Below are 25837 nucleotides of genomic sequence, written 5' to 3' on the forward strand. Positions count from 1 at the left end.
TGACCCTCCCCATGCAGGGAACAGTGCTACTTAATTCCCAGGTTAAAAAAAAACTCTTTGAAACCGCAATTAAGAGAATGCATCTCTCTGCTATTGAAGGGCAGAAAGGTGAAATCCTGCCCCCAAATGTCAATAAATGAATGTAATGTAATCATTTATTTAAATCCAGACACAGTAAGAAAAGTTATTGGCGGTTAGGAGTCAGATTTCACCTAACAGATAAAGATTATCCATCACGGGAGACTTTTAAGAGCAGGTTAGACAAACACCTGTCAGGGATGATCAGATAATACTTAGTCCTGCCATGAGGGCAGGGGACTGGCCTAGATGACCTCTCAAGGTCCCTTCCAGTTCTATGATTCTATGATTACCAAGTAGGGAAGCGCTCCAAGCTAAGCGTATCTCTGTCCCTGTCCTTCTTTATCCCCTGCTGATCTGCCACCTTTGCGCCACCCAAGTTGTGTTTATGTTTATTGATATTCCTGTAGCTCCTAGACCTGCCCCAGTCAGGCTCAATGTGCTGCAAGCCAGACAGACTTGTAATAAACGCCCAGATCCTCAGGTATTTAGCCTCCAATGGAAGTTAGGAGACTAAATACATTCCAGGACCTGGATCAAAGGAAAAATCCTTCCTCCGTATTCATTAACATTCCCACGATTTCCTGGAGCAGGGAAAGGAGTGGATGCTGCAGACAGGGCTGTACATCAGCCATGGCAGACCATTAAAGGCAAGGCAAACAAGCAACAAAAAACAAAACTCAGAAACTGAGACCTGGTCTGCACTAGGGCATTCAGGCCGTATAACGACATCGCTCAGGGGATGTGAAAAATCCACCCCCGTGAGTGACACAGCCTAGTGCAGCCTAGACCACAACCCAGCCCCCAGGGTGGAGAGCACTGTGTGGCCGGGAGAACGCCATAGCTCCCATCTCTCGGGCAGGTGGAGGACCTACGCCAACAACGGGAGAAGTCTTCCCGCCAGCGTCGGTAGCGTCTTCACTGACGTGCTACAGCGGCACCACTTCACCGTTTTAAGCGTAGACCTGCCCTCAGTGGGAGGAGACGGGGATGGTCGGAGGTTTAAAACCTTCCCTGCCCTGAAGACCCTTTGGTTTAGGTTGACCAGTCAGACGATGGGTGGGGGAAGGGGATACAGGAGACAAAGCAGAGCAGGAAGTGGGTGCCCTGACATTTAGTCTGTTTGTCAGCAGGTTGTTGTGATTGTTTTGTCTATCTGTCTATGGACCTTTCCAGTGGGGGACAGGAGCGGCTTAAGCTCCCTAAAAGTGAGGGGGGGGGAAGCAACCAGTGCCCAAACCATGGCCCCGGCCCCTGTGCTGCCCCACCCCCCTGAGGCCCTGCCCCCACCCCATCCACCCCCAAGGCTCCACCCCCACCCCGCCCCTTCTCCCAGAATAAGATAATATGCATGCTTTGTGTGACTCCAGGGCTTGTGTCAGCCAAGGGCTTTTCATTCATGGATAATTAAAGCAAAGAAGCTAACTCTGGGGTTCTGCAGGGACTTTAAACCATGAAGTCTTTAAACCGCGATTTGAGGACTTCAGTAGCTCAGACACAGGTGAGAGGTTTTTCGCAGGAGTGGGTGGGTGAGATTCTGTGGCCCGCCTTGGGCAGGAGGTCGGACTAGATGATCATAATGGTCCCTTCTGGCCTTAGTATCTATGACTCTATGACAGATCTAGAACCCAGGTCGGTGGAACGGCTGACACAGGCTGGCAGCCATGGTAGGGCTCTCTGGGTCGTCACAGACGCCATCGCGAGATAAACACCACAGGAAGCGCCACCTCTGAAGGCCAGACTGAGAGCTTCCCTCTAGGCCCCTGAACATAGGCACCGACTCCATGCATGCTCCGGGGCTGGAGCACTCATGGGGAAAAAAAAGGGGTGCTCAGCACCCACTGGTAGCAATGCCAATCAGCTCCTCCCCCGAGCACCTCCTTTCCGCCAGTGATCAGCTGTTCAATGGCATGCAGGAGGCGTGGGGGCGGGGAGAGGGAGGAGTGGGGGCCGGAAGAGGCAGGGCAGGTGGGGGCTTGGGGAAATGGGTAGAATGGGGGCAGGGCCTGGGGAAGAGTGGGGGTTGAGCACCCCCTGGGAACTCAGAAAGTCGGCACCTCTGCCCCTGAACCTTGTTTAAGCCCAGGAGGCATTTCAAGAAGTGTCTGTGCACGGAGCTGAGCTCCCCAGCCAGATGTAGTGACGGACATGCCTCCATCACCGGACATTTAGATCCCGAAGGAACCACATGAAGACACCTGAATACTGCCCAGTAGAGGCGTGGGCATTTCTAAAGAGGTGAGAAAGTTCTTTTCATTGACATTGCCTTCCACTGGAGTGACCCACTCTCGTGGCAAAGGGCATGTCAGTAAAGAGCAACCACCGCACCCGTCAGACAGTTCTGAGGGCTCCTTGGCTTATTTCTCTCCAGTAGAACCTCACAGTGCCGAACCCCTCGGGAATGGAGGTTGTTCGTCACTCTGAAATGTTCGTAACACCAAACAAAACGATACGGTTGTTCTTTCAAAAGTTTACAACTGAACATTGACTTCACACAGCTTTGAAACTTTACTAAGCAGAAGAAAAATGCTGCTTTCTCTTTATTTTTTTTACTAGTTTACGTTTAACACAGCACTGTATTGTAGTTGCTTTTTTTTTTTTTTTTTTTTGGCTTTGCTGCTGCTTGGCTGCGTACTTCCAGCACCAAATGAGGTGTGTGGTTGACCGGTCACTTCGTAACTCTGGTGTTCGTGCCTCTGAGGTGCTACTATATTGTATACTAAACAGAAAAGACAAGGGAGCCCATTGGAGCGATCAAGACTCTTTAATACAGTCATCTGGTGGATCATAAAGACATAGAATCCACTTGCTAAAACAATAACACTGTAAAAATCCATAACATTTTCTCCACCTCCTTCAGGACCCATCTTCTTGTCCCCTGCCCGTCCTCACCACACAGCCTTGAGAAATGTGAAGTGAACCACTGAAGTCAATCGGTTTTAACTCTGAAACCGAAAGAGGGCGATTTCATTCGTCGACCTTGTTAACCCTTTGACTGCCCATCGCTTTTAGCAGAAACATCCACAGTCCCAAACATCCTTAAAGCCCCACTAGCCAGCAGTCAGAGCCTTCAAATTCTCCTTCTCCCAACAATGTCAATAAACACATGAATGGGAGCCTGGAAACTGACCGTGTGGGAACAGAGTAAAATAAACCCAATTCAGTGCCAAAATAAATACCCCATTTCACTTCAAGTCAAATACTCCATAGGAAACAATTAGCTGGAGCTCCCACGAAATTTCGCCCAGAGGCTATAGAATCCAGACAACTTGCTACAGAATTTCTAATTCGTTCACCCTTCCGACACCTACAATCCTCCCCAAGAACAGAGGATGAAGACACACAGGCTGGCTCATGAGGTTTGCTTCTCTAGCCCGACTGCTTCACTTTCTTCCTTGTTTTGACACCTCAGAAATACACGTCAGCTTCCAGGATCATAAAGCTGGACTTGTCAGAGGCCAGAGGAGCCCGGTTCATGGGGATAGACTAGCCCATAGCTCAGGGACACAGCGTGAGCTGGGATTCCCAGACCCAGAAGAAAGGGAGGATTCTTTCCCCATTGAAAGAGGCAGGATGGAAAGTGAAGATTGGGGCCTCGTTATCAACATCAAAAAAAGCCACCTGCCCCCTTTCGTAGTCCAGAGAAACTCGGATCCTCCCAGGCCTCCTACTCAGAGGAAGCAGGGTGTCGGGGGAGGTGTAAGCCTGGTACTGTCCCCCACAGAGGCCCACAGCCCAGATCCCCTGGGAGGGGTCCAGACTAAGCCATCCCTTTCTCCACACAGATTCTCGGGCGATCCCGACAGTCCAGAATCCCTGCTGCCCCAGGTGCACTTCCCAGTCGTTCCTCCCTGAGGTGAATCCCTCCCGGCCCAGCACGCAGCAGTACGTATCAAATCTTTTGGGATTGTCGGGCAGATCCTGAGGCGTGTCCTCCCACCACACACTTTTCCGATCCTCGGCCAGGACGAGGTGGGGATTCGCCGTGTCTGGATCCAGAGTCACATTCGCTGGGGAGAGAGAGAATCAGAATGTTAGGGGCAGAGCTCAGCCCTTGGGGAGGCTGGGACCATTTCACACACTCCCCAGCAGCCCCATCCTGGCTGGGACACTCCCAGCAGTAGAGAGAGACAGGAGAATCATGCTGCCTGCTGCAGAGACATCCTGTACCCAGCTGGAAGGCAGCCGAAGGGAGAACGCAAACCCCAGTGTACATGGAATGATCCTGGAGGGTTGGAATCAGTGCCCCCGAATGAGAGCAGCGGCCTCTTGTTTGTATCAAAGAGTTTAGGTGGTCACTCCTGCCCACGGGGAATGGAAAAGGCACCAACTCAAGACTCCTCTTCCCAAACCACGGGCGGGGTGGAATTTTGATACACGAGAAATCGAAACAACTTCCAAATTTTCCAATTTTTAGCAAAGCTGTTTTGCCATTTTTCAGTGGTGATGGGAGCTGATCAGTCTCCATATAGCCCGGCAGCTCCTTCTCACTCCCATGGGATAACAGCAGTTAAAGGGTTACTAATACTGGGGTGCTAAAGGCCTTCCCCCTTTCCTGTAAAGCTCCTCCTTCGTTGCCAGGAGGCTACTTTGTCCGACCTCAGAAACTTCTTCTGCAAGCAAAGCCCAAGCCACAACTCTCATGTTCTTCTCAATAGGGAAATATCCCTGATACAAGTCACTTTTCCAGCTGTTTTCCAGACACTCACCCCATTCCACCTCCAATTCAGACGGCAGAGACTCTAGAGAGAGAAGAGAGGCATGTCATGGTGTTATCGTTAGGAGAAGATTTCTGCAATTCACCAGTCTAACAGGACCTTAAAGATGGGAAACAAATGGAGGGGATGGGACAGAGCTATCCAGACAGAGAGAAATTAAGATGGACAAAGCATGAATTCATCCCCCTACATACAGGAGGGCCAGGCCAACATCTATGCACCTCTTGAATCTCCATAATACGATGGGCCATTGTCTCTCAGCAGAGGGGTGAATTTCACCTCCTGCGATTCCTAGGCAGTTTGAAATAAAAGAGAATCAAGAATATGATTTGATCCCTTTGTGTTACCGTACCAATGGTGTCATCCCCAGTATATCGCACTCCTCAGTAATTAGGATAGATGAGTAAATCCATCTATGAGAACACAATGATATACACCTCTCCAAACCCTACCCCTAATTCAGGGATGATGATATATTCCTTTACAGTTATTTAGCTGGGCTTTCCCTTGGCAGCCAATTGCCTAGTGCCTAAATCCTCCCCGTCACAGACACACATCTGGATTTCCACCCCCTTGGTACCTTTGAATTTCCTCAGTGTCTCCTTCAGAACAATATTTTTTTGAGAGAAATTGCTGAGTCTCTTTTCCACGTCAGGAAAAATCTCCAGTGGCTGCTGGAAGTCCCCCACCTTGCACCTGGAGGGAGACAGACTTTTTATTGATCATTCTTTATTTTATCAGCTCGTAACATGACTTTCACGCCAGTGAATGCTGCTGGACTAAGCAGCCAGGGTTAGGATTAGGGATAGGTGCATAACTCCAGTTGAAATCAATGCATAATTAGGTACCTAAATACTTTTGATGAGCTTGATTCCTGTGATGGGGGTGTACAACCCCCAGATCATACAGGAAGAGGTTAAAGCCCAGCCAGGGGCTTCATTAACCTTGGGTTTAAGACTGGAAGGTGGACTTAAAAAACGGGAAGCCCAGCAGTTGCGGGACTGATGGGGAAGGAAAACAGACAGGCTGCTTCTGTGTGGAGCATGAAGCTTGACCGGGCTAGGAGCTGTCTGGGGATGGCAGCTGCCGGAGCCCACAGCAGGAGGGCAGGCCTGTACTGGATTGTTAGTCTGACAGAAGCCTAGGCACATGGTGCTGGGTGTTGAGACAGGCCCTTGCAGATAGAAGCCTGCCTGCTAGGAAGGAGGTGGGAAGTAGACCCCAGCTGGGCTGATGATTCTTTTGTCTGGCATTTCTGTTGGATTTTGACCAGAGGACTCTATTACCCTGGAAGGAGCTGAACAACTGTCTTGGCTGGAGGACTAAGCCACCTCTACAGGGGAAGTGAGCTGAAGATCATGTGGAGAAACTGAGGCATCACCACTCCGCACCGGGGGCAGAGGGGCATGCTGGGAAGGTACCTCTGTCACAAGCCTGGACAACTAATTTCTCGGTGGCTCCCATCCTCCCAAAGGAAATAGAAAGGCATTTAGTCATCTCAGCCTTTTGGATATCATTGCCACCAAATGTGTCCAGCAAGAACTGGACTGAAAATCCCAACCCAACTCCCCAAAGACTAATCGGGTGGGGAAGATTTTTGATCATGGCTGATCTGGCCAGGGTCCTAATCCATGACAGAGAGGTGAAAAAACCCAAAGCCCACTGCCAGATGTGTCAGTCCCTCAGGTATCCAAGTTACTCAATACACACATTCAGATGACGGACGAGTCCCTTCCCTAGGATGGCTAATTCCATAGTCTAGTAGAAGTGGAATCTACCCTGGGGGTTTGTTCAGCAGTGGGAGATTTCTATACCAAAGGTGACTGTGCCCCATAGGCTGAGCTAGGGAGACGGGGCTTTATTTATTCAGGGAATGGCTTATACTGCAATCCTGGGATGTGATTGCAATGCCAGTTAACGTACCCGAGGTAGCTTTCATTGAGCAAGCTCAGGTACTGGACAGTAAAGCCGTGGCAGAACATGCTTCAGCATAGGTGAGTAACGACCCAAGGTTCTGGGCGGGTTTATACAGACTGTGCAAAAGCACATGCCACTGAAGGTTGGTTGCTCTCAGTACATGAGCTGTAGGCCGGCTAGGAGTGAAAACTATACCCCAAGACTGCAGTATGGACCCTTAGTTTATACAGTCAAATTGAATCGTGCTTCCCTTGGGGATCAGAATCAGTCAGTCATCCCCAGCTAGAGAAGAGAAGCTGAACTGTGCCCTGGACCATGTGCTTTGCTGCTGAGTTGTGGGGCGAGCTTCCCACACAGTCAAGTGGGAGGGAGAAGGAGCCATGTACCTGTTCAAGGTGCTTCTGATGTCCTACAGGGGAGAGAGAGATACAGAGAGCTCAGTCCCACAGCGATAACAATCAGAATGAACAACGAAGGGTCTTTGCACCTCTCCATGCATTTTATCCCTATGACCCTCTGCTCTATTTGGTGAGCACCAGTGCTTTGTTAATTTTGCACCTTCTTGACACTGCCCCTTTTAAGAACAAATCAGTTATTATAATCAATCAATTCCAGACTGGAGCAGGCCCCTAGGGGTCGGGATCTGGCCACATGAGGATCTGAACGGAGCAGCGCCGCTGGTGTGCCCGGCTGGTACATGCTGTCTAACCGATAGACCTTTATTGGCCAGCACAGATTGACTACCCTTGTGCTTCACGGCCTGGGGCAGGACTTAGATCCAGGTTCAGTTGCTGGCCCAGCTCCTTCCTCAGTGGCCTTGGCAAGCTTTACTTCATCTTGCCGTGCCTCGTGTGTGAAATGAGGATGCCAGCCTCTAAACTCAGACTGCACCTACATTTTTACTGTAAAAGTCCCCCAAGCTTCTGGCAGACAGCATCCGGTGTCCAGGCACCTACGTCACGTCCAAGCCCCAGTGAGATCAATGAACCAGGGGAACAGAGCAGCTCCCGTTCCTAGCTTTCCCATATGGCCGGATCAGGTAAGCACAAGAGCTTGGAGATGGGGTGGGAGGAAGGGGAAGAGGCCTCACTGCACTGGAGAGTGATTCTCATTCTGTCTCTGGCCTAATTAATATGTAAATAAAAGCACAATGGCTTCAACCAGCAAGACCCACCACAGTCCATCCCCTAGGGCAGGCACTTGCCTAAGAGGTAGCAGGTGCCCTGCTCATCAGGGCGGGAGATGAACTAACCCACAGCCTAAGCAAGTATGCTAACCACTAGGCTACAGGTTTCTGAGGGCAGAGCCTGCTTCATCCCCTCACCCAGCCATTTTGTCTGGCGTTAAGCAGGTGCCTACGCCAGCAATTCTCAAACTGTGGGTCGCAACCCCATTTTAATGGGGTCACCAGGGCTGGCATTAGACTTGCTGGGGCCCGGGGCCAAAGCCAAAGCCTGAGCCCCACTGCTCAGGGCCAAAGCCCAAGGGCTTCAGCCCTGGGTGGTAGGTCTCAGGTTTCAGCTTCAGCCCTGGGCGGTGGGGCTCAGGTTACAGGCCCCCCGCCCAGGACAGCAGGGCTTGGGCTTTGGTCCTGCCTCCTGGGGTCATGCAGTAATTTTTGTTGTCAGCAGGAGGTTGCAGTGCAATGAAGTTTGAGAACCCCTGGCCTAAGCCCTTCTCACAAGAAATGCCTAAGTGAGGAGAGCAGGTCCCGTTTGTGGCTCCCAAGCAGAGCTAGGAGGCTCCCTACATCCCAGGTTTAGGCTTCTAACTCCAGGCTTAGCACACTTCCCTCTCATCAGCATCTCCCATCGGCTTGCTAAGGCAGCTCCCCGCCGAGCGTGCATTACATAGGGAGCCACCGCAGCTAACCCGGGCTTTGTGGACGCCAGTGATTTTCAAGGGGCTGAAAAGCCAAGTGTTGCAACGCTGAGTGAATCCAGGCCAGCGTGACAAACCCTTTGGAGTCCAGGGAGATTACTGAGGAACCCAGGAAGCTGAATAGCACATACCACCTCCTTAGCTGCCCTGGAACCTGCATGGGGCATAATAAAGCAAAAACTTTCCGCCAAACCCCACAACCCTGGCCGCGCCAGGGGAGAAAGAGTCTTCTCTGGCCTATTATCCCCGCCGCCCATGTTCGCCCAGGATCTCAGCACCATGACAAAATGTGAAGTAAAAAAATCAACATATTTGAATGAAGTACCATAAATCCCAATGAAAAACGATTGGAAAACAAAGATAATATACAGCGAAAGTTACAGACACTGAGTTTCTTAGGCTCCAGTTCTTGCCTAGAATGGAGCTCTCACCTGCAGGAATTCACTCGCTGGCTGCTGATACTTCTTCTCTAACTCACTGATCAGCTCACTGAGATGGGAAATCTCCTCTGAGAGTTTAGCAACACTTCCATTCTGCCGGTTCACAATCTCCTTCTCCAGCTCTCCCAGCCGGGCCAGCAGGAGCCGCTCTTGTTCCTCCAGTAGATGGCGCAGCTGATCAAATTCAGACAGGATCTTGCACCTCTGGGTTTTCGTCTGTTCCTGTAATGAACAGATTAAAACAAAGGGAAAGGAAAGGCAGGTCAAGAACATAGTGATTGAGGGGACACATACCTGGGCCCTGAATGTACAGGAGGGTGACTTTAATTGTCCTTAAAAACCTCCAAGGTCAAGGATTCTACAACCACCCCAGTTAACCTCTCCCAGCGTTTAATGCTCTTCAGAGTTAGGAAGCTCGTGACCCGGTGGCCAGTTGCTATCGCTGATGTCTCTTCCCTTCCTCCCAGGGTCACACACAATTTATCCTCATCATGTTTGGCTGAGAAGCCTTCTCTGGTTGCTCATACTTTTGAGGCAATATCTGTCTCTCACTTCCTTGTATTTAGTCTGCTGGAGTAGAAAGTGTCTCTCTCTGTCCCATTGCCTGCTCAGCCCATCCTCTCTGGGTTTAGACCAGGCGTTCTCAAACTTTTGTTTGCTGGGACCCCCTTTGAAAATATTTCAGCCCCCGCACACCAGGCCATCCTTACTTCTGCGCGGCCGGTGGTGGCAGAGCTGCCTTCAGAGCTGGACACCTGGCCAGCCGCCGCCGGCCTCGCGACTCCCCCACAATAGTCTTGCAACCCCCTTTTGGGTCGGGAGCCCCAGTTTGAGAAATGCTGCTTTAGACTGTGCTTTGCACCTCCCGCTTCCCACCCCTAGTTTGTGGCCACCGATTTTGCGTTTGGAGCAAGTCTGCTTTATTTTCGCACAGTGCCATTATGGTGAAGTAACTGCCAGGGTGATAGCTCCGTGCAAAAGATCGGGAGCAGCCTAACTTCTTGCTGTTTGATTTCTTCTTCCCAGTGACCCTGTGTGTTTTGCTTTAGGGGCTGATCTATCAACGTGAGTATCTTTTGATTCTTATTTTTCACTGGTCAAAGAGTGAGGCTGACCCAGGGAGAGAGAGACCCACACCCATGTCCCTGCAGGGTAATAACAATGGGCACCTACCAGATATTCCTGGCGTCTCTTCTCCCCAGTTACTTTAAACCCCAGGAGCTTTCTTCTCTCTTCTTTCAGAGTCTGCAATTGCATCTGGATTTGTTCCTTGGCGGGGAAAAGTGCTCTGAATGAGATTTCACTGAGGGTTGGGGGAGGGGGGGGCTATTTTCTTCTGTTATTGATTTTCTTAGAACAATACATAACAAAAGGGGGAAAGGGGAAGTAGACAGTAATCAATATGAATTTAAAGTAATGAAATGTGAAAAATTGATAAGGGAGGCCAAAGTCATCAGAGGGAAAAAATCACAACTGGCGAGGCTAAGGACAACAAGGAGGAGTTTTTTAAGCATATCAGAAATAACAAACAAACCCCCTAACAATGGCATAGGCACATCACTACATCATGATCGTGATAAACTTGCTACGAACAATGCAGAAAAGGCAGACGTGTTCCATAAATATTTCTGGTCTGAGCTTGGGAAGAAGCAGGATGCTCCATTCCACATGTGAGGATGATGGAGTATTTCCCAGCCCATTCGCAACCAAGGGGGATGTTAGAAAACGTCTAGGAGGGATAAACATTTTTAAATCAGCATTCCCAGATAACTAACTCCAAAGGAATTAGCTGAGGAGATCTCCAGCTGGCTGGTGTTAATTTTTAATAACTCTTGGAACAATAGGGAAATTCCAGAAGACTGGAAGTGTTCTAATGTTATGCGAGTAATCAAAAAGGGCAATCAGATGATCTGGGTAATTTTAGGCTGGTTAGCCTATCAATTCTGGGCACAATGCTGGAAAAACTGATATGGGATTCAATGTGAATACAATTAATGCCAGTCAACATGGTTTTACAGAAAACAGGTTGTCAAACCTGATTCCATTTCTTTTTTAAATAAGATTACAAGTTTAATTGTTGACTGTACAGATGTACTGTACTTACACTTCTGGAAGGCATTTGACTTTTAATCAGAATGTTGGGTAATAATGCAATTAGCACTATACAGTGTCAACAAAGCCCATGTTACAGGGATTAAGGACTGCCTGACCTGTCTCAAAAAAATAGTTTTCAATAGGGAACCACCACTGAATTGGGGCATTCTGCAGGGATCGGTGCAAGACCTAAAACTATTCAACATTTTTATCAATGATCAGGAAGTGAATATAAAATCAATGCTGACAACATGTGGGGATGATGTGAAGATTGGTGGAGTGGTAGATCATGAGGAAGATAGGTCAGTCATATAGAGCAGTGGTTCCCAAACTGGGGTCTGTGAACCCCTGGGGGTTAGTGGGAAAAAATTCCCTAATGGTGGACAGAGCTGTCCCTAGGGACCCTGGAGAGTACGGGGCCAGCAGCCCGGAGCCCCAGGACTTCCAAGAGCTATGCAAATCAAAGCAAGCATATCTATCACACTGAGGAGGTTTAAACTTTGAGACTCCTTATAAGAAATGGAAAGGGAGGTGGTTATTTTTTGCTGTTTTTCAAATTAAATAGGCAACTAGTATTGTTTTTAAAATTATTATGAAGAACAAGTTTAAGCTTTGTTGTAACATGCGTTGTTTGCCTGGACTGCTCAAGACCTGAATGCTTGTGTAAGAGGAACTCTTTGAGTTGGCTTCTTAAATCCCTTCATGCTGCTTCACATCTAATACTCCTTGATGAAACATAGGAGCCTTGTCTTATAACAGGCTTAATCAAAGTGATACAAGCTACGAAAGTGAGATCTTGGAAGAGTGTTGCCGTTTTCATAATGTAATAAAAATACTGTAATGATAAATAATAATAATAAATAGTGTGTAACAAGCATGTCATAAAAACAAATTTTATATTTCCAAGATCACTGCTTTTATAATTTATACTCAGGTAAAGAAGAAAATCCCTGGAAATACTCATTTTTAGGAGGGGGTTCGCGAGACTTGACATTTTAGTGAAATGGGTTCACAGATTGTTAAAATTTGGGTACCACTGATACATGGGTCATTCGATAAGTTAAATGTATTTTACAATCAAATTCAAAGTTATACATCTAAGAACGAGGACTGCAGGCCAGACCTACAGAAGGGGAGACTGTATCCTGGAAAGCTGTAACCCTATAATGCAGAGGTCCCCAAACTGTGGGGCATGCCCCCCTAGGGGGCTGTGAAGGAACGTCCGGGGAGGGGGTGCAACGGGACCCAGGCCAACCCCCACAGAGGGCAGGAAGGGAGCACCACCCAGCCCCTCCCTGCCTCCAGCTCTGCTCCAGTCCCGCCCTTCGGTCCCGCCCACGCCTAGTCCCATCCCCAGCCTCGGTGCAGCTCCGCTTCTGCTGAGGCTGGGGGCAAGGCCGGGAGCGGAGCCACACCTGGCCGCAGGCCCGGCTGCTGGACCCCACCTCAGCTCGGCTGCGGGTCTGCTCCCGCACTTGGCCCCAGCCTTGGCCCGGCCCTGACCCACCCCCAGCTGCAGCCCCAGCCTCAGTCCCCTTACCTCTGTCCACCCTCCCTCCCCGGCCTGGAGCCATGGCCCTGCTCCTGGTCCCGGTTGCGGGAGGGAGGCAAGGGGGCACAGACAGGGGTAAGGGGGGCATGTCCCTCAAAAGTTTGGGGACTGCTGCTGTAATGTATTTAGAGGTCAGTGTAGACAAAGAGTTCGACATGCGTTCTCACTGCGATGCGGAGGCTGATATGATCCATGGACATATAAACGGAGTCGTGACTAATTTGTATATTTTTTGACCTGTGTATATGTTCATGGTGAGGCTGATCCTGGATATTGCCTCCCGTTCCGGTGGCCACATTTTTAAAAGAATGATGAAAAATTGGAGAGGGTGCAGTAAAGAGCCACAAAAATGACTGAAGGGCTGAAAATAACAACTTAGGGCTATGTCTACACTTGAACCACTACATTGGCAGCTGTAGTGCTTCATTATAGCCAATCACTTCAGCCATGGGAGAGGTTCTCTGGCCGTTGTAGTTAATCACTGCTCCAAGAGGCGGTAACTAGGTTGAGCAAAGAAGTGGGGTAGCACTGTCTACACTAGGGCTAGGTGGATTTTTCACATCCCTGAGAGATGTAGCTATGTCAGTGTAAGTGTTCAGTGTAGACCAGCCATTACAGTGAGCGATTTAAGGATTTCCATCTGATTATTTTATCATGACTATTGAGAGGTGACTTGATTAGTGCATAAATACTTTCAAAGGGGGAAAAAAATGCCAGGTACTAAAGGACTCTTTAATCTAGTGGATTGGGTGATAATGCAATAAGAACAAATGGCTAGAAATTAAAGCCAGATCATTTCAAATGAGAAATAAGGCACAAAATGTTAACAGTGAGAGTGAGTAGCCAGGGAAATGGCAGAGTTTCTCCAACTCCTGAAGTTTTCTGATCAAAACTGCATGCCATTCTGGAAGTTGTGCTTTAGCTAATCGCAGGTTGCTCGGCTCGATACAGGGGTAACTGGGCAAAGTTCTATGGCTGTTTTATATGGGAAGGCAGACAAAAAGATCATACTGGTCCCTTCTGGCTGTACAAGAACCGCCATACTGGGTCAGACCAAAGGTCCATCGAGCCCAGTATCCTGTCTTGGTCGACAGTGGCCAATGCCAGCCAGGTACTTCAGAGGGAATGAACAGAACAGGTAATCGTCAAGTGATCCATCCCCTGTCACTCATTCCCAGCTTCTAGCAAAAAGAGGCTAGGGACACCATCCCTGCTCATCCTGACTAATAGCCATTGATGGACCTATCCTCCATGATCATACCTAGTTCTTTTTTGAATCCTGTTATAGTCTTGGCCTTCACAATATCCTCTATTAATCTAAGGGAGGTGTGGTCACTTTCCCTCTACAGATTCATGTATGTGAGAGATTATCTGACTCCTGCTCTGTGTCGTTTGAAATAGAGAAAAGAATAAGGATTGAAAAAAAAAAAGCTAGTACAAAAATGGCGCTCAACAGTGGTTTCCTACCTTGTAATCCTGGATAGCTTCTTCTATGGGAGCCACAGTGTGAAATCTGTGAGCACGGGACTCTCTGCAGATCAGACAGATGGGGCTTTGATCCTCCTCACAGAACAGTTTCAGAACCTCCTGGTGGGTGTTACATGTCTTCTCCCTTCCTGCCCCTTGGGCAGCCTGGCAACTCAGCCGTTTGGCTATTTCAGCCACATTTGCTAACTCCCGGCTGGGCCTGAATTTTCTCTTCAGGGCCGTGCCTCTGCACTGAGGGCAGGACAGTTTGGCCTCCGATTTCTTCGAGCACTGCCGGATACAGTCACGGCAGAAGTTGTGCCCGCAATCGATAGACACCGGGTCAGTAAAATAATCCAGACAGATGGAACAAGAAACTTCTTTTTGCAAACACTCCACAGGATCAGGAGCTGCCATGACCGACTGCAGGGCGGGGGGGGGGGGGGGGAATGAAAAGGTTAGTTTCACTTTACAGTCTCTTCAGCCTTGGTCAGCAACTGGGCGGTTCCCTTTCTGAAGCTCCTTCATTTTCTGAGCTTTGAGGAGTTGCAGTCCCTGGGGAGGGGAAATCCCCCCACCACCCCGCCCCGGCAGGACACAGTATGAAATTGCCATGTCGCAAGCCGCGTCAATAGGACTGAGGCTGGTCTACACACAACACTCAGAAGCTTGGTCAAATTCTGTTCTGGCAGCTGAGGGCTGTGCCGCTGCAGTGTAGTAGCAGGATTTTGTTTGTATTTTGTATAATTTAGAATAAAAAATAAAAGCATGTTAATAATGTAGCATGGATTACATGTATTAATGTATGAAATTACCCCTATAATTCTGAAAGCAGCAAGGAAGGGTCTAGTGGGCCATTGGTAAAGATGCATCAGCCAGAATCTTGTGTCTAAAGCAGGGCCTTGGAGCCACAGCCAGGCCATGGTAAGAACTGCGCCGGCAGCTATAGGCAGCCGTGGACCCTCCAGCCTGCACAAATTTGTGCATTCCAGCACAAATGGCCCACCTTGATTATCATAAAAAGAAAAGGAGGACTTGTGGCACCTTAGAGACTAACCAATTTATTAGAGCATAAGCTTTCGTGAGCTACAGCTCACTTCCTCAGATGCATATCGTGGAAACTGCAGCAGACTTTATATATACACAGAGAATATGAACCAATACCTCCTCCCACCCCACTGTCCTGCTGGTAATAGCTTATCTAAAGTGATCATCAGGTGGGCCATTTCCAGCACAAATCCAGGTTTTCTCACCCTCCACCCCCCCACACACACAAACTCACTCTCCTGCTGGTGATAGCCCATCCAAAGTGACAACTCTTTACACAATGTGCATGACAATCAAGTTGGGCTATTTGCTGCATAAATCCAGGTTTTCTCACATCCCCCCCACCCCCATACACACACAAACTCACTATTACCAGCAGGACAGTGGGGTGGGAGGAGGTATTGGTTCATATTCTCTGTGTATATATAAAGTCTGCTGCAGTTTCCACGGTATACATCTGATGAAGTGAGCTGTAGCTCACGAAAGCTTATGCTCTAATAAATTGGTTAGTCTCTAAGGTGCCACAAGTCCTCCTTTTCTTTTTGCGAATACAGACTAACACGGCTGTTACTCTGAAACCTTGATTATCATGCACATTGTAGGGAGAGTGGTCACTTTGGATAAGCTATTACCAGCAGGAGAGTGAGTTTGTGTGTGTGGTTTTTGGAGGGGGGTGAGGGGGTGAGAGAACCTGGATTTGTGTAGTAAATGGCCCACCTTGATTATCATGCACATTGTAGGGAGAGTGGTCACTTTGGATGGGCTATTACCAGCAGGAGAGTGAGTTTGTGTGTCGGAGGGTGAGAAAACCTGGATTTGTGCTGGAAATGACCCAACTTGATGATCACTTTAGATAAGCTATTACCAGCAGGACAGTGGGGTGGGAGGAGGTATTGTTTCATGGTCTCTGTGTGTATATAATGTCTTCTACAGTTTCCACGGTATGCATCCGATGAAGTGAGCTCACAAAAGCTCATGCTCAAATAAATTGGTTAGTCTCTAAGGTGCCACAAGTACTCCTTTTCTTTTTGTGAATACAGATTAACACGGCTGTTACTCTGAAACCTTTTTTACTCTCTTTTCTCTTTGTAATTATGCCTGGGGGTGCCGTACATAGGACCTTCTCCCCCTTTACCTGCGTCCCTCCAGCATCTGCAGAGTTAACTTTTTCACTCTTTTTGTATTCCTGGAGTGCCTCTTTCACTATTTTCAGCTGGCTTTGGGTATTTGTAGCCAGCACCTTCCAATTGTCTGCTCCCTTTTCCGTTTGTGCCTTTTCCTCTTTACATGAAGACAAGCAGAGGTAAGAATCCTTACATGCCTCCCACAACAACCAAATTGCTGCTGCATCTCTTTTGGCAGCACTAGAAGGTTTGTCTATGAGGATATACCGAGCCCATCTATCCTCTAGGTCCGAAATAGTGCAGACATCAGCTAGGGCTTGTTTAGTCCAAGGGTTGTGCCCAGATTTTTGAAGGATGTTTAAAAGATGTAATTTCTTTAACAAAAGGTGAGGTTGGAGTTCCTTCTGACTCCATTCCTCCCTCTGGTACTGGCTTACCCTGTTTTCTTTTAAACATCTTAACATGGAAATTTCAATCTCTTTGTCACTCCTGGTATTACTTAGCAAATGACACAGCCTAGGTTCTGAAATCATAGCTTATCAAATTTCCTCGTCACACCTGGCACAGGTCAGCGAGTGACAAGCCTAGATTCTCTGAACCTGCTACTCCTTATTCCAGCGAGTAGCTTAGCCTGGCCCCTAGGCCTTCTTGCTGCCCTGATACCTCAGTGAGCAATACGACTTAGGTTTAGTAATCGTAGCTTAATCTATGCGTTTTTCCCCTGCTACCTTCCCAGAGGCCAGCAGGTCCCCTGCTACCTTCTCGGAGGCCAGCAGGTCCGGTTAACCTGTTTCTCCCTGCTACCTTCTCGGAGGCCAGCAGGTCTGGTTAACCTGTTCTTTTTTTAGTAACCTTAGCTTGATTTATACACTTTTCCCTGCTACCTTCCCGGAGGCCAGCAGGTCTGGTTAACCTGTTTTTTCCTGCTACCTTCCTTGAGGCCAGCAGTTCTGGTTAACCTAATAGAAATGCCTAGCTCAATAGAGCTGGCGGTGTGCACACCAATATTTACAATAACTGAGGTTTTTTACCAGTATTTCCCCTTTCGCAACTTCTGAGCTGTAGCTCACGAAAGCTCATGCTCAAATAAATTGGTTAGTCTCTAAGGTGCCACAAGTCCTCCTTTTCTTTTAGAGTAAAAAAGGTTAACTCTGCAGAGGCTGGAGGGAATTAAGCAGCTAAACTTTGCGAAAATGTTAAAAAGGAAAAGTGTTAGAGAAAGAAAAGGAGGACTTGTGGCACCTTAGAGACTAACCAATTTATTTGAGCATGAGCTTTCGTGAGCTACAGCTCACTTCATCAGATGCTCACGAAAGCTTATGCTCAAATAAATTAGTTAGTCTCTAAGGTGCCACAAATCCTCCTTTTCTTATTGCGAATACAGACTAACAGGGCTGTTACTCTGAAACCTGTTAGAGAAAGAGCATTCTTGATTTCTTTGCAGCCATTCTGAAGGGAAAATGGGCCCTTTTCCAAAGGAATGTCTGTAAATTAGCCAGGCAAAAATAAACTATCTGATTAAAATCATTTGACTGGACAATTTAGTCAAATTTGGTAAAAGAACATAAGGGGGTTCTACTGGAACTTAACTGCCTCAAATGTATAAAGGGAATGTAAGATGTAAAAAACAGAGCAGTGTGGATGGGATGTTAAGGAAAAGAAAATGTGTATGTATCTGTCTGTGTGTGTGTAAATATGTAAAGTTCTAAGGACCAATTGGTTTTGTTTTTGTTTTAAATAATGCCACTAAAAATCCATTTGACTCTTTAATTCAAAGTTGCAAAACTGACAGACCTTTTTGCTAGACTCAGGTAATTAGCATTGTTTGGCTTTGGGATTTGGCATTTAACCCTTAAAAGGTAACTCAATGCTTTACAAAATTTAAAATGTTTTCAAGTTGTGGCTGCAGCAGGACAGTCAAAATCAGGAGAATAGAAGAAAAAAAAATTCTGGATTCTTTTTGTTTGGTTGGTTGGTTTTTGTTTGTTTGTTTGTTTGTTTTTGTAACAAAGTAGCAGATGAGAGCTGCAGTAAAAAAAAAAATTAAAAAAGACAGTGCTCCTCTGAAGCAACAGCAGGGGTGAGGTGCACAAAACAAAAAGAAGCAATGTTAGAAACACTGAGCCTTAAAATGGCTTTGAGTAATCAGACTGTCACTTTGATAAATGTACATGAAAACTCTGTAAGCAAAAAAAAAAAAAAAACCACAAGAAATAGTTACACCTTATGTAAAAATGGATCTGGATAATGTTATAGAAGTTAAACTATGGAAGGAATGGTTTCAGAGTAGCAGCCGTGTTAGTCTGTATTCGCAAAAAGAAAAGGAGGACTTGTGGCACCTTAGAGACTAACCAATTTATTAGAGCATAAGCTTTCGTGAGCTACAGCTCACTTCCTCAGATGCATATCGTGGAAACTGCAGCAGGCTTTATATATACACAGAGAATATGAAACAATACCTATAGCTATTACCAGCAGGACAGTGGGGTGGGAATAGGTATTGTTTCATATTCTCTGTGTATATATAAAGCCTGCTGCAGTTTCCACGATATGCATCTGAGGAAGTGAGCTGTAGCTCACGAAAGCTTATGCTCTAATAAATTGGTTAGTCTCTAAGGTGCCACAAGTCCTCCTTTTCTTTTTATGGAAGGAATGTGCATTTGCCCCAGAACATGTGCAGGGCATATTGTAGAAGGGACAAAAGAAATGCAAACATACCATGCTACTTAATTAAAATGCTATTCGGGCTCCAAAGGGAGCCACAATAGGTTGGGTTTTCTTTTTCAGATTGCTGTGTGTTTTGGAAGCAGAAGTTAAAAGTGATCAAAACTCTGGTGAAAGTTGATTGTGTCCCTTTTAAGATAGAGTCTCTGAGCTGCTGAGGGCTTTAAATCCAAAAGCAGGAAGCGTCTGTGAAAATGCAAATGACCTAAATGATAAAGGAAGGAAAGAATTAGCAGCACAAAGGAGCTGCAGATAAAGGACGCACCTGGTCAGCAAACAAATTGTCTAAATAAAAGGCATGGGATCACAAGATAATTTTAATAAATGTAATTATAATAAGTACCCCTGTAACAATGTATAGTGTGTATGATTTTTGGAAAAATCTTTAAGGTCATATGGTAATGATGCTTCTCAGCTATTTCCTGTAAATAAACTTAAAGCTTAACACAGCAGGAAAAACATTATAAACTTGGTCTGCTGTATAAGAAGGAAAACTGAGGTACCCCACCTCAGGGATTTCATGACTAACAGTGGGATAATTTCCCCATAACCCTTAAAAGATAGATGCCATTGAAACCTGGCCTGCCTATAGAACAAAAAAACAGGAAAATATGGGGGTAATTCCTCTGTTTTGCCTGCAATCAGCAAGGGTATTTGTAAAAGAAATATTTTAACCAATAATTTGCCAGCCCAAAAAGGGGTAGAAACATGTTTTTTTTGTCTTTCAGAAAATCAGGAAAAGCTGATGCCAGCTGAAGAGCAACCCAATACCATGAATCTACTGTCACAATAGAAACTGTGTTTTGTGTTCTATGTTTTGTCTTGTGTTTTGTCTTGTTGCTAGCACTGTTGTGTGTTTTAAAAAAAAAAATACTGAAGACCTGCAGGTACTTAAAAATAAATTAAGCTCTCTGTCCCAGCTACAGGACAGCCTGATACAAAAACAAGCACATGCCAATGTAGACTTGGTCCAAATTGGTCTGGGTAACCTAAAAGCCCAATGGAATCTTTGGCAATGGCTTAATACTACCACATGGCTTATGCATAAGAAAAATAAAATTAGAAATAGGAAACTACACAGCCATGGCTATGGGATGCACTGAAATGCAGATACTTGCCCTAGCTACTTTGGAACACAAAATGTTCTGTGTCATATTGGGAAATATTAAGGGTTTGATGCATTTGTTAAAACAAAGAAAAAGATCATTGTTTCACACTTATCAATATGAATGGATGCAATATGTTTCCAGTATTGTAAAACCAGACTTGTTAATGGGAGAAATTGTTGTCAAAATTGCACACCAACAGTCCCTGGAGGCAAAGGTATTGAAGGTTAACCCACTCCCCATATTTATTACACATGGGATCCTTCTGGCTACCCTGGACCTCGAGCCAGTGGGCTGGGGAGGGAGGGAAGCTATTGGACACAAGAGCTTGTACCGAATGGACTCCTCAAAAGTGGGTGTGCCTCACCTTGCCTGTTGCCCCAGAACCTTGTAGTAAAGATACATCACTAGGATCATGTATGTGGGATGAATTGGAATCACAAACTCAAATTGCCTCACAGTACCTTCTCTTGAATAGGCTACATAGAAAGTGACACTGATGATTATAAATCTTAGTGTCAAAAGGGGGATTATGTTGGATCATATTAAAGAAGTTCTGTATTAAAATCACAAATGAGTTTGATTCCCCATAGTTTAAATTCCAGGGTATTACTAATTAAGAGGTCTCTTGGTTTTTGGTACTGTTTCTCTCCCTCTATGTGTGAAACTTGCAAGCTGCTGATTGTGTTAGTACATTCTATGACAGAGTCTGTTCTCAAAGCAATTCTTTGTAACAACAACTACTCACACAGAGAGAGACTCAAAGCAATACTCTGTAACAACAGAAACAGCACACAGAGACTCCCCGCCCTTTTGTTGTATTCATCTCGCTTTGTTAACAATTGTGATTAAAATAGAGATATAGGATGTATGTGGATGGATGCTTGGTGTGAATAATAACTGAATGATCAGGGAGGTGCCAGCCTAAGAATCCAGTGTCCATCGGCTGAAGAAGGCGTCAAGTGGAAATAACCAGAGGACCCCCGGAGGGCAGACTGGAATCCACCCAACAGCCTCAAGGATGGGAGAACCAAAGAACAAGATAACATCTGGCAGCACGGAGCCGTCAGGAATGTGCCATCTGCTGATTGATTCAGCAACAGCATGATGAAGCAATTCCCATAGACTAGCATAGGAAGAAATTCCTATAAAAATGGACTCTAGAAAGAGAGAACTTTGGGATCTGATTCTGCAAACCAACTTCCAGGAGTATCAGATGTGCATCTGACGAGATCCTGCTCCCTCCTCATGTCCAGGCCACCAGGCCAGTGGCTTGGCATGAGCAACTCTAAGGCTGGTAACTATGATAACAACCTTGCAGAACCTCTGTGTGTGTGTGTTTGTATGAATGAATGTCTGAATAAATATGAGACTGAATGGAATGTTATAGCTATAACTAACTGCTTACTATGATTCTTTCTGTATTCACAGTAAATGTGGTATTTTGCCTTTTCCCCTTTAATAAGATCCTGCTGTTTTTTATGTTATTTGTATAACAACCCCACCCCCTTTTTTAATGAATAAGCCACACTCAAAGACTTGCTGTGTGAAAGGGGTCCCCAGTACAAAAAGTTTGAAAACCACTGATTTAGCCTGACCTGCACATTTCTAAAAATAATAAATAGTCAAAAGAAAAGGAGTACTTGTGGCACCTTAGAGACTAACCAATTTATTTGAGCATAAGCTTTCGTGAGTGAGCTGTAGCTCACGAAAGCTTATGGTCAAATAAATTGGTTAGTCTCTAAGGTGCCACAAGTCCTCCTTTTCTTTTTGCGAATACAGACTAACAGGGCTGCTACTCTGAAACCCGTAAATAGTCAGTGAATTAACTTAATTACCTTACATCCTGGCGATTGCAAACTTCACATTTCACTTAAGAAACAGGCACAGATTACAGGGTGTGAACTCAAAGCCAAGGACGCTCTAATAACTCTGAGCCACATGATCACCTCCTGTGTGAAAAGCCATGGGTGGGGACTTCTTGCAGGAACAGAAGGTGCCCTTCCTGTGCAAAAGCTGCCACCAAAAGCTGGAAGATCCCCCTGGATCTGCAAGAGGCCAAAGCCAGACGTATGGAGACCCTGTGTGGCTGGCCCAGCTCTGATTTCAAGTGGGCCCCAGGCAGTCGGATTCCCAGAGATCTGCAGTGCCGGAAAACCCTTCGGCTGTATCTGCCCTGTGGTGGGGGAAGGCTCCAGGGGAAAGGGGATACAGATAAGATCCATGATGCCAAAGAAGGGACAATATCCATTTCATTACCACTCATCCATCCCTCACCAGTCTTTCCCCCCACACGGAGACGGGCCCGCTCTGCACTAAACAAATGATCTGCGATTACATTGTGTGTTGGTCCCAGCGTGACCATCACATGCCCTCATGTCTGCATTCCAAACCTCCTTGGTCTTTTCTCTGTCATGGCACAAGTCAAGCTAGGAAACCAGCTCTTCAGGGGAGGAAGGAGAGCCCCAGCAGATCAGCCTGCCCTGGTGAACGAACATAACCCCAGGGGATGGAAGGGCAGTACTGAGATGGGCCAGTGGGACTGCAAGCGAGGAGCGCTGAGAAGGGTGTGGGGAAGAAAGGGATTTTTGGGGGGGGCACCTGCACCTGGTGACCAATGGCTGGATTGCAGGCCAGTAGTTCTTAAAGACCCACCGGACAGTGGGATAGTCGGATGTGGGTCTTTCTCCATCTCACCCAGCGAGGTGGTTCCATTCTAACTGAATAATGAATCATCAGCTGGGCCAGAAAGGGAAGGAATGATCACTCTGTTGCTCATTGGCCTGAAAGGTGGCAGATCCCTGTTCAGACCCTTTCTCCCCATGAGGTAGAAGGGTGAATTGAACTTCAGGGGTCGGGGGGGGGGGTTCTGCCACATTCCAGATGAGTACCCCAGAACTGGGCTAAAGGTTCTGAAACTGTTTTGGGTAGAGGTGCTCCTCCGGCCGTCATCTCCTTGTTCCTGGATCACTGCCACAGGCAGTTGAGGGACCCCCGAACTCCCAGCCAGTGCGGGTGCCAGGGCGACCCCGGAGCTGTCAGCCACTGTGGGTGCTTGATACTCCCCTCCCCAGTCCCGATTTTGTCACAGTTATTGTGACAGGATCCCCAGGGTGCAGCCTGGGACTGTGGGACCACTGTGCCTTCTTAACTCTCTCCAGCCTGGGCTGTCTCTCACAATGCCCTGCTAGTGACCGGCAGCAAACCCCTCCAGGCGCTGTGATCACTCAGCACAACACCTGTGTCTGCACCCCATCTCCGCTTGCCTGCCCATCAAGCCTCCTGCCCACCCAGTCTCCGTGCAGTATTCTCCTCTCAACAGCTTGCTGAAACTGGTGGCTCCTACCCACTACCCAGGCTCAGCTGCCCCCCTGCTCTCTCTCTGCTGCTGGGAGTGGGGCAACCCCAACATGAGAGGAAGCAGAGAGGCAGCATTTGCCACTGTAACAGCACCTCTAGGGCCTAGGAGGAAGGAGCCATGGTGAAATCCCTGCTCAACCCCAGCACAGAGGCAGCTCCCATCCCTGGGGCCCCCGGAGAGGGAAGCAGAAAATCAGAGAGGGTCCCACCCACAACAGAGCTGCTGGGGAGTGTGAGAAATGGTCCTAGCCTCCCCCAGGGCCAAGCTCTGCCCCTAACACTCTGATTCTCTCTCCCCACTGACTCTGGATCCAGACACGGCTCATCCCTGACTCATCCTGTCTGCAGATCAGAAATGTGTGAGAAGGGGAGGCACAGAGCAGGATCTGCTGGACAATCCCAAGAGATTTGACACTAAGTGCTGTGTGCTGGGCTGTGAGGGATTCACCTCGGGGGAGACATTACTGGGAGGTGGAGGTGGGGGCTGGGTGATACTGGGCTTTGGGGGTGGCCAGAGAGTCTGTGTGGAGGAAGGGAAGGAGATCAGCCATAGCCCTGAAGGGGTCATGTGAGGTCTGTCTGTAGCTGGCTGACTCTCAGTATGATGCCTTAACCTGTCCTATGACCCACTTCCCATGAGCTGGTTCCCCAGGAAGATCTGGGTTTGTCCAGACTATGAAGGGAGGTGGGTGTCATTTTTAGATGCTGATACTGACGCCCTGATCTTCACTTTCCTGCCAGCTTTTCTTGCTGGGGAGAGTGTGTCACTGAGACAGGGAAGAAATATCCCATTAGGACCCCACGGAATTGGCTCCTCTCAGCTCCTACACCCCAGTCTTTATGAGCCAGAAGGCTAAAGTGTGACTAGGGGGGAAAGGAGGCTAGAAAGGCGTTGATCTGCCTGTATGGTGACTGTTCTTTGTGTTCCTGGAGGACTCCAGCATTGTCCTGAATCAGAGACTGAGATGGGGAGGCCTGGTGACGGGCAGAAGAAGGCGAGGACTGGAGAGGAAAACCTTTGGGTTGAGACAGTGGGGGTAGGGGATCTAGCAGGGGATTGTGAATATTAATCTCCACATTCCAGAACTATGGTTCAGAATTCTACAGCTCATCTGGATCCTAGTTCATTTTTCTGAGGCACAGAATCATTGTATTAAAGCATGCTAGGTTTCTGCATTGATCTCTTGTCTTCTTTAGTGCTCATGTATGATTTTTGTTTAATGAGGAAATTCCCAGACACAAAGTATACTAGTGTGGAATTAAGGTTGAGAGTAGAGGGAAGGGATTTCCCCTTGCTAGTTATCACAAAACTCAGCAGGGTTCTACCAAATGACTCCTAGAATATTCCTGGGAGGAAAGGCCAGGCAGAGAAATGCCATCAAATTGAGGGCCGGGTGGCAGGGCCTCACAGACTCAGCCAGTTATCCCCGAATCAAGTTTTAAAAACCCAGGAAATTCAAAGAGAATTTTAAACTGAAAGGAAAAAAGAAAAGAAAGAAAGATGTACTAAGGAAAGTGTTCTCCGACTGGTCACGCAATCACAGACATGAAGGTCGCTATCTTAAAACAAAAAAACTTCAAATCCAGACTCCAGAGAGAAACTGCTGAATTGGAATTCATTTGCAAATTGGATACTATTAATTTAGGCTTAAATAGAAACTGGGAGTGGCTAAGTCTTTATGCAAGGTAGCCTATTTCCTCTTGTTTTTTCCTACCCCCCCGCCCCCGATGTTCTGGTTTAACTTGGATTTAAACTTGGAGAGTGGTCAGTTTGGATGAGCTATTACCAGCAGGAGAGTGAGTTTGTGTGTGTATCGGGGTGGGGGGGGATGTGAGAAAACCTGGATTTGTGCTGGAAATGGCCCACCTTAATTATGCACATTGTAGGGAGAATGGTCACTTTGGATGAGCTATTACCAGCAGGATAGTGAGTTTGTGTGTGTGGTTTTTGGGAGGGGGTGAGAGAACCTGAATTTGTGCAGGAAATGGCCCAACTTTATTATCATGCACATTGTGTAAAGAGTTGTCACTTTGGATGGGCTATCACCAGCAGGAGAGTGAATTTGTGTGGGGGGGTGGAGGGTGAGAAAACCTGGATTTGTGCTGGAAATGGCCCACCTGATGATCACTTTAGATAAGCTATTACCAGCAGGACAGTGGGGTGGGAGGAGGTATTGTTTCATGATCTCTGTGTATAAATAAAGTCTGCTGCAGTTTCCACGGCATGCATCTGATGAAGTGAGCTGTAGCTCACGAAAGCTCATGCTCAAATAAATTGGTTAGTCTCTAAGGTGCCACAAGTACTCCTTTTCTTTTTGCGAATACAGAC

General features: G+C 47.2%; 1 protein-coding gene across 2 annotated transcripts; it reads right to left on the reverse strand.

Moving 5' to 3' along the window:
- Positions 1 to 2702: 2702 nt before the first annotated feature.
- Positions 2703 to 14581, reverse strand: LOC140897639 (zinc finger protein RFP-like). 2 transcript variants are annotated; one of them, XM_073310501.1, is made up of 7 exons: positions 14148 to 14581; positions 10208 to 10303; positions 9026 to 9256; positions 7100 to 7122; positions 5377 to 5492; positions 4788 to 4820; positions 2703 to 4088 (listed from the first exon to the last, which is right to left on the reverse strand). In XM_073310501.1, the coding sequence occupies exons 1-7, from the start codon at positions 14562 to 14564 to the stop codon at positions 3577 to 3579; spliced, it is 1428 nt and encodes a 475-aa protein (XP_073166602.1). In that variant the 5' UTR covers positions 14565 to 14581; the 3' UTR covers positions 2703 to 3576. The 2 variants fall into 2 exon arrangements, with proteins under 2 accessions (XP_073166602.1, XP_073166603.1); XM_073310502.1 differs by lacking the exon at positions 10208 to 10303.
- Positions 14582 to 25837: the final 11256 nt, after the last annotated feature.

The sequence above is a fragment of the Lepidochelys kempii genome, chromosome 14, assembly GCF_965140265.1.
Source record: "Lepidochelys kempii isolate rLepKem1 chromosome 14, rLepKem1.hap2, whole genome shotgun sequence".
NCBI lineage: Eukaryota > Metazoa > Chordata > Testudines > Cheloniidae > Lepidochelys > Lepidochelys kempii.

Excerpts from the sequence above, each read along its gene's own strand:
- LOC140897639 (XM_073310501.1), bottom strand. The coding sequence starts at position 14,564 with ATGGCAGCTCCTGATCCTGTGGAGTGTTTGCAAAAAGAAGTTTCTTGT. Across the intron at positions 4,821-5,376 it reads GACACTGAGGAAATTCAAAG|AGTCTCTGCCGTCTGAATTG; the intron begins GTACCAAGGGGG and ends TTCTCTCTCTAG. Across the intron at positions 4,089-4,787 it reads TGAATTGGAGGTGGAATGGG|CGAATGTGACTCTGGATCCA; the intron begins GTGAGTGTCTGG and ends CTCTCTCCCCAG.